Here is a 16,262-nt window from a genome sequence, read left to right as displayed (position 1 = left end):
AATTCACCTCGCTCTGCCCTCGCACCGAGGCGAGAGGGGACGCGGGCTGGGGGCAGAAAAACCCACCCGCGACTGGAAGGGTGCGAGAGGCGGGCGGGGTCCGCTCTCCTGCCTCACCTTGGCTCGAGCTCGGTCTCACCAATCACCTACGATAATGGAAACGATGGCGCCCCGGCACCGACGCGGCCCCCCGACCCTCGGGGACCAGACCCCGCACTCCCCTTCCCGCCGAGCCGGTGCCACCCCCGCCATCCCCCGTCCCCGTCCCCGTCCCCCGGGGCCCCCCGGGCTTCGCCCCCGCGCCCCCGCCTCCATCCCGTTCGCTTCCGCACCACTCCCCCTCGGGAATCACCCCCCCCCCCCACCGGCTCAGGGGCCAGGTACACTTGACGTCAGGATGGCTGTCGTCGTTTTGACGTGTAAACACTCATTTCCATTCCGGCTCCGGAGGGTCTGTGAGCCTCGGGCGGCCGCGCCGGCAGGCAAGCAGGCAGGGCTCCGCTCCGCGCTATCGCGTAGCAACGCGGCGCCGCATCCCGCCCGCATCCCGCATCCCTCCCGCGTCCCGCGGCCATGGCCGGGCGACGCTGGGCCGGCCGGTGCGCGGCCCTGGCCGTGCTCCTGGCAGCCTGCTCCCTGCCCCAAGGAGGCAGCGCTGGGCGGCTCTTCCTCAACGAGTGGGCAGCGGAGATCCCGGCCGGCCCCGACGCTGCCAGAGCCATCGCGGACGAGCTGGACTACGACCTGGTGGGGCAGGTACGGCCGGGCGGGGGACAGCCGCCGCCGCGCTTCCCGCAGGATGCTCCGCGACGGGGCTCCTTTCCCATCCCGCGAGGATCATTCCCTCCCCGCTCCCTCAAACTTGTGCCCGGCTGCCGCCCGCGGGGCTCCGGGGAGTTTAAAGCTCCCGGTCCCCCGCAGCAGTTTCCCAGGGTCCGGGTCCGCCCCTGGCGCCCGGCCAGGGACGGCTCTCTCGGAGGGGACGGGGCAGGGCGACTCGGCTCTTCCTCAGGGGACCGGGCGGGGACCTCCGGCTCTCCTAGACCGGAGCGAGCAGGGCGCTCCCGTTCTCCTTGGCGGGACTAGGGAGGGTCGGGCGGGTCGTGCGGGTGTCCCTGGAGGGGTCCGGGCAGGGCAGCTGGCTCTCCCTGAGGAGACCGGACAGAGTCAGGCAGGGCACCCCGCTCTTCTGAGGAGACCGGGCGGGCACCCCGTGGTGCCGCAGGGGACCGGGCACGGCTCTCCCCCGGCTCTGCCCCGGCAGTTCGGGCAGGAGGAAGAGGGTGCGGGCGGTGTCGGCTGCGACCCCGCGCCGCCTCCCCCCCGCCGGCTCCATCGCCATCGCGGGGCTTCTCTCCAGCCATCCCTCGGGCGCTTTTTTGGGATGCCGTGACGTCAGCGTTGTCAGGGATGAGTAACCGCCGTGAGGGAGCAGCTTCGTCTCACCTCCCGGCGAGGGTCCTGTGCCGAGCACGGCATCCTCCAGTGCTGGGACCCTGCTGCCCCTGGCCCGGCCCCGTGGTCGGGGTGGCCGTCAACCCCTCTCCGTGCCCCGGTGCTGTCCGCGGGCAGCCCCCTCTGGCCGCCTGCCCAGCCCCGCTTTAGGGCACGGCCGTGTTCAACGCGCTCCCAAATCCGTAGGTGTGATCCCAGCTACGTGAAATTGGATCCCACCTACGTGTGATCCCACCTGTGTGGGTTTGGTCCTTCTGTCCTTGTAGCCGGTACGTCTGCCCCCCCAGCTGTCAAAGAGCCCGTTCCTAGGAGAGCGGGGTATTCAAAGCCACCGGGGTGATCTTGGCTTGCCCGGAGGCTGGCTGGCTGCTGAGCAAGTGAAAATGCTGCTACAGTGGTTGCCTGTACAACACAGCCCGGCAGTGAGGTGTCAGAAGCTGTGCAAATCTTTTCACACCTGTTCAGATGAAACACAGGGAAAGCAGATAAAACTGGGGAGCGACCTGTCCACCGAAATGTGGCCTTGCCAAGGTGAGTCCATGAGTGTCGTGGTCATTAGTGTAAGTGCTGTGTAACTTGAGTCCTGCAGTAGTAATGACTGCACTTGAATAGCCCAAATGAAATTACTCCCCCGGCTTCTTCTAGCAGCACACAGGCAGAGAGAAGCACTTGTTACTGGAAGAGTGCTTCCTTGTTTGGATTAAAATATCTACAGGCTAGTTTCTTGCTCTTTTGTCCTTAAGGCAGCGTGAACTCTTTCAGGTTTTGATTGTTGGTACTTGCTCACAGTGGGGAAGTACTTCCTGATAATTAAAGCACGCCTGTGTCTTACAGATTGGATCACTGAAAAACCACTACTTATTCAGACATAAGAGTCACCCAAGACGGTCCCGAAGAAGTGCTATTCATATCACTAAGAGACTTTCTGATGATGAGCGTGTAAGTGTTAAATTCATTCTTTTTTTTTTTTTTTTTTTTTTTTTGTTAATGTTTTTATTCTGTCTCCTTACAGCTATCTTCGTAAAGAGGTCACAGGCAGGCCTTCCTCATTTTGCAAGTCTAATATATTCAGCCATCCATACTCGCGCTGAATAATACTTAACTATTCTGTCATTCATGGGCAGAGTCTGACCCTCCCTTACCACATATTTTACAAGAGCTTTCCAAATTAAGATTTAAGATGTGCAGCACTGGAATTTCAGATGTTGATGTGCCACTGAAGAAAATGTGAACAGGGAACTAAGGGGGTGGATTCAAAGTAAAAATCCATAGATGCACTAAGTTTAATTAGGCCACGTCTGTGCAATTACCATGTGAATTAGGTTTGATTTAAAGTGACTGAATATTAAGTAAAAAAGAAGAAGCAGGGATAAAGGGCTGATGTTGTGCTGGATTGGCTTCTACAGCAAGCTAAAATCCCTTCTCAAAAGATCCATCACATATTCCAGACTTGCAGCCTTTTGTTACAATGATCTGCCACTGCAATCAGAGAACAGGCAAACTGGAGAGGGGTCTAAGGTACAACCCACTGGTGAGGCAGACCCCTCGTTTGTCTGGCTTTATTTTGGAGAGAAGCATTTCTATTTACAACCATAATGAAAAACTGAGGTGCAGGACAAATATAAAGAGCAGACCAGAAAGCTGTTAGCCTCTCTTACAAACTATTTTCTGGGAAATGTCACAACAACAACATTTGATTTTAAGATCAGCATTGTTGCAACAATCATTGTGACAATATGAGCTGTCCAAACCATGAAGTAACCTAGTTGTCAAAACCAGCAAATTATCATATAAGGACAAATCACTTCAGAATGAGTAATCTTCTACCAGGAGGTTTTAGATGCAAATGTCAACTAGGAGGAAATATTCTGCGTGGCAAGACAGGGTGTTTATTTTGCCTGTTTTGCTTCAAAACTGTAAAATCTCACCTATTTCCTTGCAAACAGGAAATGGTCTAACAGTTAAATAATCCTAACTTGGGGATGTTCAAACCTGCAGATTCAGTCTAAACTAGCAATTTATGCCTATATGACAACATGTTCCATGTAATTGTAATACAATGTTCAGGATCAGGGGTTTGGGTGCAGTCACTCTCTTTTTTGGGCTTACTGCATCAAATGAATCTGGTACACAGGGAAGAATGAGAGTGTTCAATGCAACACATTCTAAAATTGTAGCAGAATGGAAGTGATTGTATTATATTGCTACCAGACATTACTGCATCCTTGCTTTCTTAGATTCAAACTGCTGCAGGTGATTTGCTAAATTTACTCAAATTTCCATTTTATTTACCATCCAGTATGCAAATTAATTCCGTGGATAAATGAGATGTAATTATGCATTATGTAAGTGTATAAACACAAAGCAATCATGTAATGCTGTGTAGCTACACAGGGACCTTTGCACTGAGGAGCTGCTCTTGTTCAGCAGCAGCCTACTTAAGAAGATTTAGATTCAACCTTTAAAAAGAGAGAGAAAAGAGAATCCTGTTTTTGTTTGTATAACGCCTTCAGGAATTTTACGGTATGTTAAGTGTGAAAGTTGTGGTAAAACTTGGCTCTAATCTGAATATTTGTCTGCTTCCTATAGTGTTTGTTGTAAAACAGATAAAGGCTGTGAATACATTGAAGGGATATAATTATCTGGTTACCTAACTTCTTCTAGTATCTGCACTATTTCTAAATCTACTTTCTTGCAAGTGGATTTGAATTGAGAATTTTTTTTACTGCTTTCCGTATCAGTGATTGGAGATTTGGCATGGGCTCTTCAGCTTTTGCTGGAGATGGATGGTTGGAGCCTCACCCAGCTGCTGAGTGACAAACATTTTGCTTGTTTGCCTGACATATGTGCTTGGGAGTTTCAGCTCATTTCCCTTCAGTGCACTTGCTCCCCGTGAAAAGAAATAACAAGCATGGAAGTTGTCAACTGCTAATTACTGTTGGGTGGTGAAGAGGTCAAGCTTTGCTGTGGGCAGGGAAGAGAGATAGGGGTAATTGCTCCATCGTGTGCACAAGTATGTGTGGCCTGAGATATCAACAGAGCAGTTTAAAATACCCACACCTGCACGGGTATATTCATCTTCTATGACCAAGGTTTGTAGGGGGTTTAGGAGTAAATATATAGCAAAGAGAATCATAAACATGCCTAATGCAGATACCATTTAAAGGGATTTATGTTCTTGTAGTGAATTTTCATTAGGCTTTCATTAGAAAATTGCATTTTAATAAAATCATACTTCTTAATCATAACTTCTGAGTGACTATTATCTCATATATGGTGATAGATGTCAGGATCATAAAGCTGCTCAATCACAGTAGATAAAAGGAACAGAATCTATTCAGAGCTTGAAAGTAAAAGATTACATCCAAGGCACCCTCCATGTGAGGCTTGTCACAGGATCTTGGCAGTATTACTGAACCTGAGTTTGCTTTGCCTGCTTGGAATTTGGGATGAAAAGGACCAACCATACAAGGACCAACTAATAAGGTTTTATTCCCTTTCCAAAAAGAGCACACAACACAGACAGAGGCATCAGCATCAGGATTTCAACTCAGCTGGGTTCAGTAATGCATTCAAGGGCAATACACATTTAAAATACAACCTAGTGCCTTAGAGACTGCTGTGTCTGTGCACAAAGGCTGTGCAACTCTTTTCACGCTTTATTAAAGCATGCTGAAGCATTTTGGCTTTCGGCTGCCTTAAGTGGAATTATGCTGATGATGAGGTTAGTCTAATATTCATAGCTTGCTAACTGACCTCTCTCCAAAACACCACTAGGAAGGAGATGTGGAGGTCCAGCTGGTCTGTGAGTAACAGCACGATTATGGTTGCTAGACTGAAGCCAGAGACAATCTTTTTCTTTCCTTTTCATTCCCAAAAGAGAGTGAATAAATGATAAGTAGAAGAAAGAAGCAGGTCATGGTTTTCCTTGTTTGAGTAAGCACCATTTCTTAGATGACCTTCCAGCCATACTACATGGTTTTATTTGATGTAAAAACTTGCCTTGGGTCACTCACAAGAGTTCCTTGTTAACTTGTACTCAGTGATTTTCTCTGAATTGATTCTACAGTATTGTGATTTCACCAAGTTCTCTTCCCTAAATCTCACTGTACTACAGTTTAAATAATACCCTTCTCTGTACTGAATGTTGCTTATTTTGCTTTAGGCACCAAAATCTCTCCGTGTGACGAAAGCCTTTATACCCCTGGTTAAGAAAGTCCCAGACTGAAGAGGTTCACTTGTCATATCTTTATAAATAATTGCAGGTGTCATGGGCAGAGCAGCAGTATGAAAAAAAGCGAACTAAGCGTGCTGCCATGAGAGACTCAGCAGAAAGCCTTTTCAACGACCCCATGTGGAACCAGCAGTGGTATCTGGTAAGAATTTGTTGCCCTGTGGAACAGGGGATGGTGGTTGTGCCATCAGCTGCATTATTTTACCAGTATCAGAGAGGCTGCACCAGGGGAATAAATGAAGAGTCCCTTTCATTAGTGTATGCTGTAAAAATGGGTGATTTTTGTGCATAACATTTTCAGGCAACCTTCTCTCTTCTGTGGAATGTCACTTCTACAGAGATTATAGAAGCCAATCCAGCTGCTATTTAGTATGGGGAGGGGGGGTGATATCACAAATTGTTAGCAGTTAAAAACCACTTTGATAATTTAAAAATATTTGTGGCTTTTTGTGTAAGAAGTCCATTACCGTATCTGAAGCTGGCCATCTATTTCTTTATTAAAATTGGTAGTGCAGAATATATACACCAGATGAAAACAAAAGGATCTGCACACATATGACAAGCACCTTCAACTATATGGACTAGGATTTATATGCTGGAAGGTCTCTAAAGCTCACTCACATGCTCAAAACCTCAGTGGAAAAAAAATTGAGAAATACAGCTGATCATTTAGATTTTACATGGTTTCTTCCAAAAGCCTGGGTTTTCATTGTGCATCTAGCTGTAGCTTCAGTCTGGGATTCATTGCTTTCAGTCAGAATAGGGATGGGATTAAAGGTGGGTATAACAAATCAGAAAGAAAGGTCAGGTACAGTTGGGGCCTGAGAGGCTGGAAACAATTTTCCTCAGCTCATCTTAGAGAAATCTTACCAAACTCTAAGCTGCTTTCCTTCTTTTGAGCTAGGGAAGATGAATTATAAACCACAGAGCATAAAATATTTCCATGAAAATTCTTCAGACTTCTTTTGAACAGAAAAAAATATTGTTATCTGTAAGAATTTAGCTTTTCTTTGTTGCAGAATGTCTGTTTGATTCCTTGCCTGTATCCAAAAAAGCAGGACATTTCCAAGATGTCTATATTAGACAAATACACAAACACACACATGATTCATAAAAGCAGTCAGGGGGAAAAAAAACTGGCAATGTTCTGCTCTCCAGGAAATTTAGTTCCTTTTCCCATTTTAGTTTATTTTCCCTATTTATGATTTTCACTACTTTTCCCTCTAGTTTTCACACATGAGAAACAAAAACATACTGCTTAGCCTTGTTTACAATGAACATTGGATTTTTCTGATTAAATGCATAAAAGTGTTAGACATTTTCTTCCAAAATATGTTCTTTGCCTTGTAGTGAATAACTGACTATTACTTTATTTTTATGATTTGATGGCAACAGTTTTAGCTCTATTCTGTGTACCTTTACACATCACCAGGAAAAAATATTATTTGATGGATTCAAGAGAACAAAGCTTGAAATCTCAAATAATTTCCCAAGTGAAAGCAGTCAGATGCAGATAGCAAAATATGAAAGAAATTTCATTCCCCGTAACAAATTTCTTTTCCTAAACCTTGTATTTTATGCAGTATTTCTTCGGAAACAAAGACATACAGAAAACCTGCCATCAGCTAACAAAATTGTGCACAGAGAAACAGAAAGAAAGTGCTGCTTTTTAAATCTCTGCTTTTATGGGGGCTGTAAGCATGTTTTCTAAATTAGATGTTTGTACTGCTCCTTTAGTATTAGAGGGGGAAAATGGCCCATTTAGGAGATACTCTTCAAAAAACTTGCTGCAGAAGTGAAGACTATACATGATTCATACTTCCAGCTGATTTACCACAGGAGCAGCAATGGGGGTAGTAAAGAGAAAATTGTGATTCAACACAGTTGTTCCCAACCAAACAACTACCTTAATTGTTTTACCCATTAATTATTTTGCTCTGGCTAAATTTAAAATCCAAGGAGAAAATACGCTTGGAGGAAATCTGGCTCACTGCACTGCAGGAAGTGTCTTGGCTCCTCATCAAATGGAAAGAACAAACATTAGCAGGTCTGATTATTAACCCAGTGTTCCAAGGTCCATCAGTGCATCTCGACCACTCCTTTCAGTTTCTGCTGCCTACTTATCAAAAATATAAGGTGTTTTTTGTTCAGGAGTGGCCTTCAGGGATATTCAAACAGTGGGGTAAATCTTTCAGTCCCACAAGTATTCGATGAAATTAATTTTCGGTTTGTGTTTGCAAAATTTGAGAGAAATACACAAGTTTTGGCTGAGATTGCTTATAGGACCCTTAGAATACAACTTTAGACCTGTTTGGTATAAATGGATAAAATGTTGATATATTTGAATCCGTTCTGTCTCACAGCAAGATACAAGAATTACTCCATCCCTGCCCAAACTGGATCTCCACGTTATTCCTGTGTGGCAGAAAGGATTCACAGGCAAGGGAGTTATCATCACAGTCCTAGACGATGGATTGGAGTGGAATCACACTGACATCTATGCTAACTATGTAAGTTTGAGCATTAGAATGCTATGGAATAGATTAACCAGTTGTAAATCTGATAAACAGACAGTCTTCCCCGGCTCACTGTCTGTTCTGTAAGTCAGCTCCTGCAGTACAGAGACTGAAATACTTGCCTTAGGCATTATTTGGAGCCTGGTCTGTGTCACAGGAAGCTGAATGTCACTTAGCAATGGTAGTGGGGTGGATATTTTGTTGTTTTGTTTTTCCTGCAGTAGATTTAGTTCCCAGACACCTTTGTATGCAGTGGTTTATTGCTAAATTATTAAAGCTCCATGAAAAAGTCATGGAATTTTTAATGGCCGTCAAATTCTACCAGCTTGATTGCAGCCAATATGAGGCACATCAAGTGAATAAATACAGACTCTATCACCCATTTTAGAAATGGGTTTTAGAAATGCCTTCTCTAGTTGTCTGAATTAATTCTGCTTCTCCTTTTTTTCACATGTAGGACCCAAAGGCAAGTTACGATTTCAATGACAATGACCATGATCCCTTTCCTAGATATGACCCAACAAATGAAAACAAGTGAGTAGCTCCCCAGCTGTCTGAAGAGAACAAAACATTACAGTGTTAGTTTGTGTGTTAGAAGATACAAGTGGAGAAATTTCTGTGTAGGTGTCCTGTGGCAATTATTTTACAAGAGGAAGAATTTGTGTAACAGAATCACTGCATGCTTGAGTTTGGAAGGGACTTCTGAAGGTCATCTGCTCAAGCAGGGAGCTCGAGAGGCTGCTGCCCAGGATGATCAGGATGGCTTTTGAGTACTTCCAAGGAGGGAGAGGCCACAACCTCCCTGGGCAACCTGTGGCAGTGCTTGGTTGCCCTCAATGTAAAGAATCACTATTGGATGTGAGGAGGAGCCTCCTGTGTTCCCGTTTGCTGGAGCGTTCTCACGTAACATTGATATAAACACGGGGATAAAATTCCCAGATGGAGAACTTCATAATTGTAATCTCCCAATGATGTCCTGAATTTCTTCATGTCACATGCAAGGTGTTGAGGCATTTCTGCAAGGTGAAGGGAATAATCCATTCTTGTGTCTCAGTGTGTTTCTGGAATGATACCTCCCACAGTATATTTTTACTTCAATATCTGCTTTTCACTGGAAATTTAAAAAAAAAAAATCTCAATGGGTCTGTCATATCTGGGCACCTCCATCATAGTGCAGTTATGGTTTTGGTCCCTAAGAAGGAGGGACCTCCCTAGAAGCTGGTACACAAAATAGTCAATTTCTTAAACAAATTAGAATGCCACTGCTCAGTACAGATAGCAATAAACTGATGCATTGGTTCCCTGTTTCCTATCAGACAATACAGTAGCATTTGCAACATAAATCATTGCATGAGAGAAAAGAAAGATCAGTCTGAGGATAATATATTCCTGAATAAGACATTTGAAAAATGGCATTTCTACTTTCTTACAGTGTTATTTTAGAGAAAGAAGCCATTATCCTATTGTTATGATGTCATTATCTCTTAAATCCACCTGTATTGTCTCTAATCTTTATTAATAAGTAAATGGAATTCAGCCCAGAAGCATTGAAGCATGTCACTGAATAACAATCTGCAGCATTACATAATGCAATGCTCTTACCTTGAGACTTATAGGAAGCATTTCTGTATTGAGGAATCACTCATGGAAAAAAAAAATGCATAGAAAAGAGTTTGTTACAAGAAAAAACAGGGACATTTTAAAGGCTCACTTTCTGAAATCGTAAATAAATGCCGTGATTTAGAAAAGACATATCTAAATGTGTGATTAAAAAAATATTTGTATCATAAAAAAATATTTGTATCATACATTTATCCTTCTGTCAGAAGATAAATTTTTAGCTCCATAATTTTATGCCACTTTTTCACTCTACCAAAATACTGATATCTGCAGTGAGATTAAAGAAAGCATTTATCATCTCATGAAAATGTTCCTTTGAGCATTAAGTAGGTAAAATTATATTTAATGAAGCTTAGGAGAAGTAAGTATTTTTGTATCATGTAGATACAACTCAAAAGCTCTTCAATAACTGCATTGCATTAATTGAAAGGAAGAATTTGAACAAATCAAGGTCCTTTATGAGTCCTTCTGTACAATACAACAAAGCTGTTATGATGTGTTCTTTATTCTTGCTGTATTTATTCAGGCATGGGACACGGTGTGCAGGAGAAATTGCCATGCAAGCCAACAACAGAAAATGCGGGGTTGGAGTGGCCTACAACTCCAGGGTTGGAGGTAAGGAAACAAAAATAATTAGATGTCTAATATGAATGGAAACAAGACAGATGCTGAGTGTTGCCAGATACCATTAATCTGAAATATGAATGATTGGTCATTCTCAGAAAACATTTATCTTGCAGTATTATAAGCTTCAAAATCCTGTCTGGCAACAACGCTGAGTGACACCTGTACATGACAGGATTTCTTTAATGAAGTCTGGAATTTGGTTAGGAATAGATAGATAGGCAGAATATGTAACAACAGCAGCAATAGTATAGGTGGGATGATGATTATGATGATAGTAATAAAACTAATAATCATAGTGTTAAGAATATTAACAACAACAGCAATAATAGCAACAACTTATAATTTACCTAGAGTTAAGACAGTATCATTTAAGGAATGAAGGACTAATTACTTTTTATTGTTTATCCAGGGAAGGAGAAGAATTCTGTAGAGTGGAAGTAGGAGTACACAAAATTATACCCATCAATATTTGCAGCATATTGTTTCCATTTACACAATCACATTCAAAAGGTCATGCCAGTCAAGTCATGCAAACTGCTGTCCTTTTTGTTTCAATGCCTTCCTTCTCTACTGTCACCACAAGTTAAATCTGAAAACAAGTAAAGTCTTTCTTGCCACCAATCAATATTGGTTTTTAATCAGTGACTCAATCTGTTAGTTGTTTATGAAATAATCATGATGCAAGTATCAGTTGCAAATGGTTATTTGGCTCAGAGGAAGTTATTTGTACAGTCCTTATTTTTTCAGTATTCCCTCTTTTTCCTTTTAAACGATGGGATGTGGAGCGGAAATTGACACCCATGACTGTCGTTCCCACCATTTCAGCATGGTGTTTTGTCGCCTCCCAGTTACTCCACTGGGCTGTCATGGATGTCAACTTTGCAGTTTGCCGTTGCCATAATGCATTATGCTGTCATGATATGTTTAAATAAAATATCTCACTCATAGTATGAAGACGTCAGATTTTCAAAGGAAGGCAAAATGGATGAAGCTGCAAAGATGTCTGAACTCCCACTGTGCCCATATTTTAAGGCTCTTGCATCTACAGAGGAGGTTCTTCCACAGCTATTTGCACATGATCTGTGCTCATTTGCAAATGCAAACCACAGATCTGTGCAGGATGATTTATCTCGAAAAGGGAAATAACACCAGGAAAAGCAGTCCAGCAATCCATATTACCCAGCAAGCAACGTACATTTGAGGGGGGGGAGAGGAGGAGGAATGGAAAAGTTGAAAGCAATTGTGAGCTGTTAGATGTGACCAGACTGATTAACACCCAGACAGGGGTGTAAGAAAAATATGTTCAAAGAGCAGTGGAAGATAAGAGAAGTCTTCAAAAGATTCAAATAAATTTGGAGGGGCTAAATGCTGGAAGCTTTTTGATGATCTCTGCTCTACAGGATTAATTTCTCCAGAGGTTGTTTTATCTCCTTTTTTTTTTTTTATTTTTTTTTTTTAAATCCATGAAATGACTTATTGTTCACTTCTACTTGACATTAGTTCAGGATGACTTCCTTAAGTGGCTGTTTGCTTGTAGCAGTTCCCATATTGGACAAATCCAGTAGTCCACAGCCAGTGCCTTCTCTCTGAAAGTCAGTAATATCTGCTTCAGGGAAAGAAACCCTGACAATGTGGAATACCTTGCTCTCCAACATTCAGCATCACAGGTTGGTTTAGCTTCGCCTTGAAGAGTAAAACAAAACATTCCATTGAATTTTCTTGTTTTTAGTTTTCCGTGAAAGTACTGAGTTTAACAATCCTGAGTGTTCTCTCCAGTCACATCAATGCCCAGCCCTATTATGCAACACTGACTAGCCTCTCCAGTATTTTGTGGCTGTGAGTACCATGGGCTTCTCTGTGCACTGCGTGAAGAAAAAAATACTCTTCATGCCAGTCTTGAAAGTGACACCTTTCAGTGCCCTTTTACACTCACCTCTTGGTCTTTGTAGAGCTGAGAAATGTGTATCGATCACCTCTGGTATAAAAATCAGAGTATTTTTGTGCATACCTGACCGTACCACTTTGTTATGATATTTCCATGGTGCTGCCATGGAAATTAAATGATTAAGAAGCTCCATCTTACAAAGGACTGGGCTGAGAGTTCGTGCACAGTGACATGTTGCTAAAAATAGCCCTTCTGCCAGGCAGATACATATATGTGTGTCTGAAATTACCTTGGGCTTTGTCTGCTTTTGATTTTGTGGGACTGATGATGGGAGCAAGAATAGAAGAGAGTTTATGCAAGAGGACGTAATTGGAATCTGCTTGCAGGAATATCACTGCAGTCATCAAATCTCTGAGTTGACTTGAGCAATCAGGATTTCTGACGATCAGGAAGGCAAGGCAGTGATTTTTTTTCCCTGAGCTGTTTTCATCAGAGTGGAGTCATTGTTCTTGGGGGTTTTTTGGTTTTTTTTTTGTTTTCTTTTGTTTTCCCCTTATTACATTATTTATCTGCGGACTTGTCTGTCTTTTTCTGTGGGAAGTATGTGCACATTACTCCTCACATTCCCACTGTCTCATTATGTGTTGCAAGATCTCACCTGAGGCTTGCAGTCACTTTCACGCAGAAAATCTTTGCTTGGCATGAGAGAATCTGGAAATTCTCAGCCAACAGAAAAAAAGAGTGATCAAACCATTCTGAGTTTAAGAAAATCCTGGGTAAGTGGTATTTTAGTACCTGAGGCACAGGATATACCTCTGTGCTTTTCCAGGTTTTGTGAGTGAAAGTGGAGCAGCTGTGGTAGAGCGGATTAACTCCTTTGTCTGATTTCAGCACTAATGAATATGAAATAATAAAGCTCAGCTTTATCTCGGAGGTATTAGGAATATTAAGAGGTCAGCCATTCAGGAAAAGAATTATGCTTGCAGTCTTTTCTTCCTCTGCTTGATAGCATAAAAAAAAAGAGCAAGACACCGAGCTGTAAGGGTAAGGTTGGAGGTTTTTTGCTTTGAGTATTTTTGGGTATTTTGGGGTTTTTTTAAATAGAATTACTACATTTTGCCTGCTGAGCTTTGGCAAAATCCCCATTTTGTGGAAAATACTAGAAAATGAGTAGTTATAATTCACCAACTGCCAGCAATTGTGCAGCTGCTGTAGTACTAATCTGCCAAATCCAAGGGAACCCAGACATTTTTATTGCTTGTAAACACAGGCTGAATCCTGACTGAGGTGACTCTTATATTGCTGCTGTTGCTGTAAGAGCCATGCCACAGTGGGAATTTTGCCAGATTTCTGCTTTTTCTGCTGTCCTCCAGCATTGGACAGCAGTAGCAGCCCCACTGCAGAGCTGTGGCTTTGCATAGCAAAGTGCAGATGAACAACTGCCTGCACCTGAATTTTAAGTACCACTGAGTTCAGGCTTTCTCTGAAGGAGATTAGATCATGCAGCTCCTAATAAATTGTTAATGATTAGATATCTCTGGATTGCTTACAGCAGAAAAAAACATGGCAGTAGAAAAACAATGAGGTTTTTTTTTTGTTTTTTTTTTTTTTTTTTTTTTTTCTGTGGTGGAGATTGAAGAGCTGGTGAAATTGCAGTGTCACAGAGACAGCAAAACCTTTAATGACTGCTAGGGACAAGTGCTTTGGTCAGAACATTCAGAACTACATCTTTGAACTGAAACTCTCAGAACTCTTACAGATACATGTAATGTTGGTAAAACCTATTTAATTCCAGTGGCATTTTTGCAGTTTGAGAAGTCTTTGTTGTAGATCTAAGAGAGAAGAAGGAGGAAGAAAGAGAATGCAATAAGAAAAAAGCAGGAACAGATATCAGCAAGATATCTTCTTTAGTCTCTGTAGAAGGAGAGAAAAAATAAATAGGAGGCTAAGAAGATTTTAAGGGCCTCTTTTTTTTTTTTTTTTTTTTAGAGAAACACTGAGCTTTGTAAATAAAGTCTAACTGTACTGTTTTACACTGACAGGAGCTTTCCTCAATACTTTTTATGTGAACAGCAGTCAGCTGCAGTTGCAGCACTTATGGCTTAATTTTCCTGGAAACATTAAAACTAGTTAACTAAGACAAGGAGGAGGGAACAGAAAGTAAATCCAGTCTGCATCTTCTTTTTTTTCCTGTGAAGGTATACGAATGCTGGATGGAATAGTCACCGATGCTATTGAGGCCAGTTCAATCGGTTTCAACCCAGAACATGTGGATATTTACAGTGCAAGCTGGGGCCCTAATGATGATGGCAAAACTGTGGAGGGACCTGGGAGACTGGCACAGAAAGCTTTCGAGTATGGGATCAACCAGGTACGATACTTCAGGGAAAAATAAAGCAAAAAAATTTGGCAGAGAAGAGAGTTTTAAAATGGTGAATATCAGAGAAGAAATGAAAATGGTTTGTGCTGTTCCTGCTCAAATATATTTGAATGGGCATAATGTATTTTAATAGTACAAGTGAGAGAAATTTCCAGCCAGAAAGGACTTTTGAGAAAACACCATTAGGGCTTTCTAAACTGGTTTTTAGCTGCTAGTCTCCATGGATAAGATTTTTTTTACATCCTTAATTTTGCTGCCTTGGTCTGACCCTACACCCACCCTTCACTGCTGCTTGTTTTACACTGAACTGTAATTGGATTTCTGCACTGAAAGCCCATAAAATGTAATACAAAATTCCTGCTTCATGAATATTTTGCTATGTGAAATAGTGATGCATTTTAGCACCCTGTGGATGAGCTTGTATAGTGTTAATTGCATTAATTTATAAATTGGTGTATGTCATGATCCAATTAAAATGAAAATAGTACAAATGCATGATGAGGAGTACTGGGAGCAATATTTTTACGGGTTTCTTTTTTTCATGTTACACTCTTTGGATCTGTTGGGTGATAAATAGGGTGCAAACTGAGAGCTGCCATGAATTTATTAGTAAAGTATTCTAGCTCTTGCCAGTGAGGTGAAAAGACATCTAAAGATAGACAGGTACTAATAAAGTGAGGAAGACTGAATCATAGAGGGGAGAAGAGAGAAATAGCTTGAAGGACAAACAAACAGAAAATTTTGGATAAAGGGCAATTAACATCAGTAGGCAGAAGGAGAAAAAGAGAGAACAATTTAAATGCTTTCAGCTGACAAAGACAGTATGAGGGAATAATGGAGACAGAGGAGAAAGCTTTTTACAGGTTATATGCCCATAGGTAGGTAGCAAGAGCAGACGGAGAATTTAAGGTGAAAGTTAGGCAAAAAATATTAATTGGTCCTACTCTGAAAAGGCAGGGTCTTTGGTGGAGAATGTATCTTTTTTTGCAGCATGTTTTATTTCTAATGGGCAACAAATTTAGCTGTTTGTCTCTCAGGATTCAAAGATTCCTTTTGCAATAGTCTGTCTGGCGTCCATTCTGCTTGAAGCCAGCCAGTGCTGGGATTGACAACAGCTCTAATCCCTGGATCCTTCACTCCTGCACTGAAACACCTGAGCACAGCCTTAACCTGAAGAATCAAGGAAATGTTGCCATCACTCTAAGGGAAATCAGAGCAGGTGCTGGGAAACACCAGTGCTTTTCTGGACTGCAGCCTTTGCTCTCAAATAATCTATATGATTTTCTGTAGTTGATGTGGCTTGTCTTTCCTAGTGTAAAACTTGTATCACAGAGTACACCTTATTTCTCTTTGCTTTTAATGTTTTAAGTGATGCAAATATCTTATCATTTCCATAAATATCTTCAAATCTCACCTGAGTGGAATGATAAAGAAAAAAATTTGTATTCCAACAGCTGTGGAATATTAAATATGCTTATATTAATAATGAACAACGCATGGAATTTTGCTTGTCACATGAAACAAATTTTTTTCCTCTGAAGAATG

At 42.1% G+C, this 16,262-nt stretch overlaps 1 protein-coding gene across 1 annotated transcript in view; it reads left to right on the top strand.

Annotated features, from left to right (window-relative positions):
* Nucleotides 1-460: 460 nt before the first annotated feature.
* Nucleotides 461-16,262, top strand: part of PCSK1 (proprotein convertase subtilisin/kexin type 1) — a 28,176-nt gene continuing 12,374 nt past the window's right edge. Inside the window, exons 1-7 of the mRNA XM_059836453.1 lie at nucleotides 461-756; nucleotides 2,290-2,394; nucleotides 5,721-5,831; nucleotides 8,053-8,199; nucleotides 8,663-8,739; nucleotides 10,352-10,440; nucleotides 14,536-14,708. Coding sequence (XP_059692436.1) covers nucleotides 574-756; nucleotides 2,290-2,394; nucleotides 5,721-5,831; nucleotides 8,053-8,199; nucleotides 8,663-8,739; nucleotides 10,352-10,440; nucleotides 14,536-14,708 — 885 coding nt within the window. The 5' untranslated portion in view covers nucleotides 461-573. The remainder of the gene's footprint in view (nucleotides 757-2,289; nucleotides 2,395-5,720; nucleotides 5,832-8,052; nucleotides 8,200-8,662; nucleotides 8,740-10,351; nucleotides 10,441-14,535; nucleotides 14,709-16,262) is intronic.

The sequence above is a fragment of the Haemorhous mexicanus genome, chromosome Z (genome assembly GCF_027477595.1).
Source record: "Haemorhous mexicanus isolate bHaeMex1 chromosome Z, bHaeMex1.pri, whole genome shotgun sequence".
In the NCBI taxonomy this organism is placed as follows: Eukaryota; Metazoa; Chordata; class Aves; order Passeriformes; family Fringillidae; genus Haemorhous; species Haemorhous mexicanus.
Note: the sequence above shows the minus strand (reverse complement) of the source record. Positions and strands in the feature narration are given on the sequence as shown.